The sequence below is a fragment of the Saccostrea cucullata genome, unplaced genomic scaffold (assembly GCF_032062105.1).
Source record: "Saccostrea cucullata isolate Sc308-1 unplaced genomic scaffold, CSIRO_AGI_Scuc_v1 ctg19816, whole genome shotgun sequence".
NCBI lineage: Eukaryota > Metazoa > Mollusca > Bivalvia > Ostreida > Ostreidae > Saccostrea > Saccostrea cuccullata.
In genome coordinates this window covers 1-1,653 of record NW_026938422.1, presented here as the reverse complement: position 1 = coordinate 1,653, position 1,653 = coordinate 1, and the positions used below count along the sequence as shown (strand labels likewise).

The 1,653-nt window shown below is 33.5% G+C and overlaps 1 protein-coding gene across 1 annotated transcript; it reads left to right on the top strand.

The window, feature by feature from the left end:
* The first annotated feature begins 563 nt into the window (after positions 1 to 563).
* On the top strand, positions 564 to 1,490 carry LOC134250211 (uncharacterized). Its single transcript, XM_062732564.1, has 2 exons — positions 564 to 1,045; positions 1,150 to 1,490. The coding sequence occupies exons 1-2, from the start codon at positions 789 to 791 to the stop codon at positions 1,379 to 1,381; spliced, it is 489 nt and encodes a 162-aa protein (XP_062588548.1). The 5' UTR covers positions 564 to 788; the 3' UTR covers positions 1,382 to 1,490.
* The last annotated feature ends 163 nt before the right edge of the window (positions 1,491 to 1,653 follow it).

Sequence of the window (1,653 nt, the reverse complement as noted above, 5' to 3'; positions counted from 1 at the left end):
CGATTAGCATGCTTAAATGCAATTGCAAAAGAACCAATACTCTCAAAACGTGACTGGTCTAAGATAAAGCATACTTTTAGAAATTTGATCATTTCACAAAAAAGGAAACAATACAAGGCTTAAATATTTCATATCTTATTTCATTATTGTATGTTAAAATTAAATTAGACATGTGAAAAAGAGGACATTATTCCTTGTCTCCTACATTTCTTAGCCTGCATACATATTTGTTTGGTTGTTTATATATTTGTTTGTTTGTTTTTGGTTACGATTTAGTGTATTTATCTGCAATGTGTAATATGATCAAACAGTAAAACTTAAAATTCTACATGAGTTCTTATTGGCTAATTGCAATCCAGTGAAACCAATGAAAAGAAAGTTATACATGTATAATGATCTTAATGCTGAAACTGAACTTTGAAAAATTAACATATCTATTGTTTATTTATCAGCTGTTTTCAGATTCAATGCATATAGCTAGTTATAAAAGTCTGATAATTTCATCTAGCCTATAGATTGTATTTTGTAATTAATATTGCATGAAAAATTCATACTAGAACTTAAAGATAGGCCACGGAGAAATTGTGTAAGCAATATTAACGAAGAAATAAATGCTAGGATCATGAAATCGAAAACCCCGTGTAAAATGATGCTCTAGATCCCGAGATATTTATAGTTAAACATGCTCATTTACACCTGCCCAGGCGATCGATAACCAAGCCGAGTGCTACTTCCGGTTTAGATGTTTACAATATCTGTGACGTCACAAGTGTGTCTTGGGTTTCCCCATGTATATTACAGAGATGGCTGAACTGTCTGTTAATATTGAGAATGAAAGTCAATCGGAACGTTCTGAAGATGAGCAAACTCTGGATTTGTCCTGCGGATCATCTAGTTTTGACGAAAGTGTTACTGACGAAGTCTACGACCCCAATTCTATTAAGCCATTCCGATTTGAGCCGTACGAAAGTGGGTCAAATGAATCAGATTCTGTTGACTCGGATGATCATGAAAATATAGACAACCGCTTACAAAACACTGATTGGTAATTTTTTTTAACGTCAACTTGATTAAATAAAAGCATGATTATTTTTTTTTAAATTGAAACAAATCATTCTGTATTCATACTCAGTTAACCTTTTGTAATAGGTGCACTTGTGGTAATTGCATATCAATGCCAACCGCAGCAGAATCAGTATGTTGTCACGAAGTTGAGAAAATACACCACCTATTCACAGACTTAAATTCAGAGGTCCATTGTATTACAGCCCATCCTGGTTTTCAACCAGCATGTTTAAATACATACGTTCTACAGATAGCATACTACCAGTACAAGCAGCAGTACAGGGAAGACATTGAAGACTCTTCCGAGTATGTTTAATAATAAATTTATTGTATTGCACATATTAATCAATTTATGTCAATATTGTCTGTCTTTCTATTTGTCCTCAAAAACTTAATCTTGTCCCTAACTTTTGATTTAGTGGAGCTATGAATTTCATGGGTGACTGGAAATTCCAGAAGCCCCCAGTTTTTTGGAGAATACCCATACAGAAGGGTAGAAGCCCCAATAAAGTGGTAGAAGCCCCATAAAATTGAATGATTTAGGGTACATAAAACCCTATGGTGATGTTTAAATGACTTATATTGATA

Excerpts from the sequence above, each read along its gene's own strand:
- LOC134250211 (XM_062732564.1), top strand. The coding sequence starts at position 789 with ATGTATATTACAGAGATGGCTGAACTGTCTGTTAATATTGAGAATGAA. Across the intron at positions 1,046-1,149 it reads CGCTTACAAAACACTGATTG|GTGCACTTGTGGTAATTGCA; the intron begins GTAATTTTTTTT and ends CTTTTGTAATAG.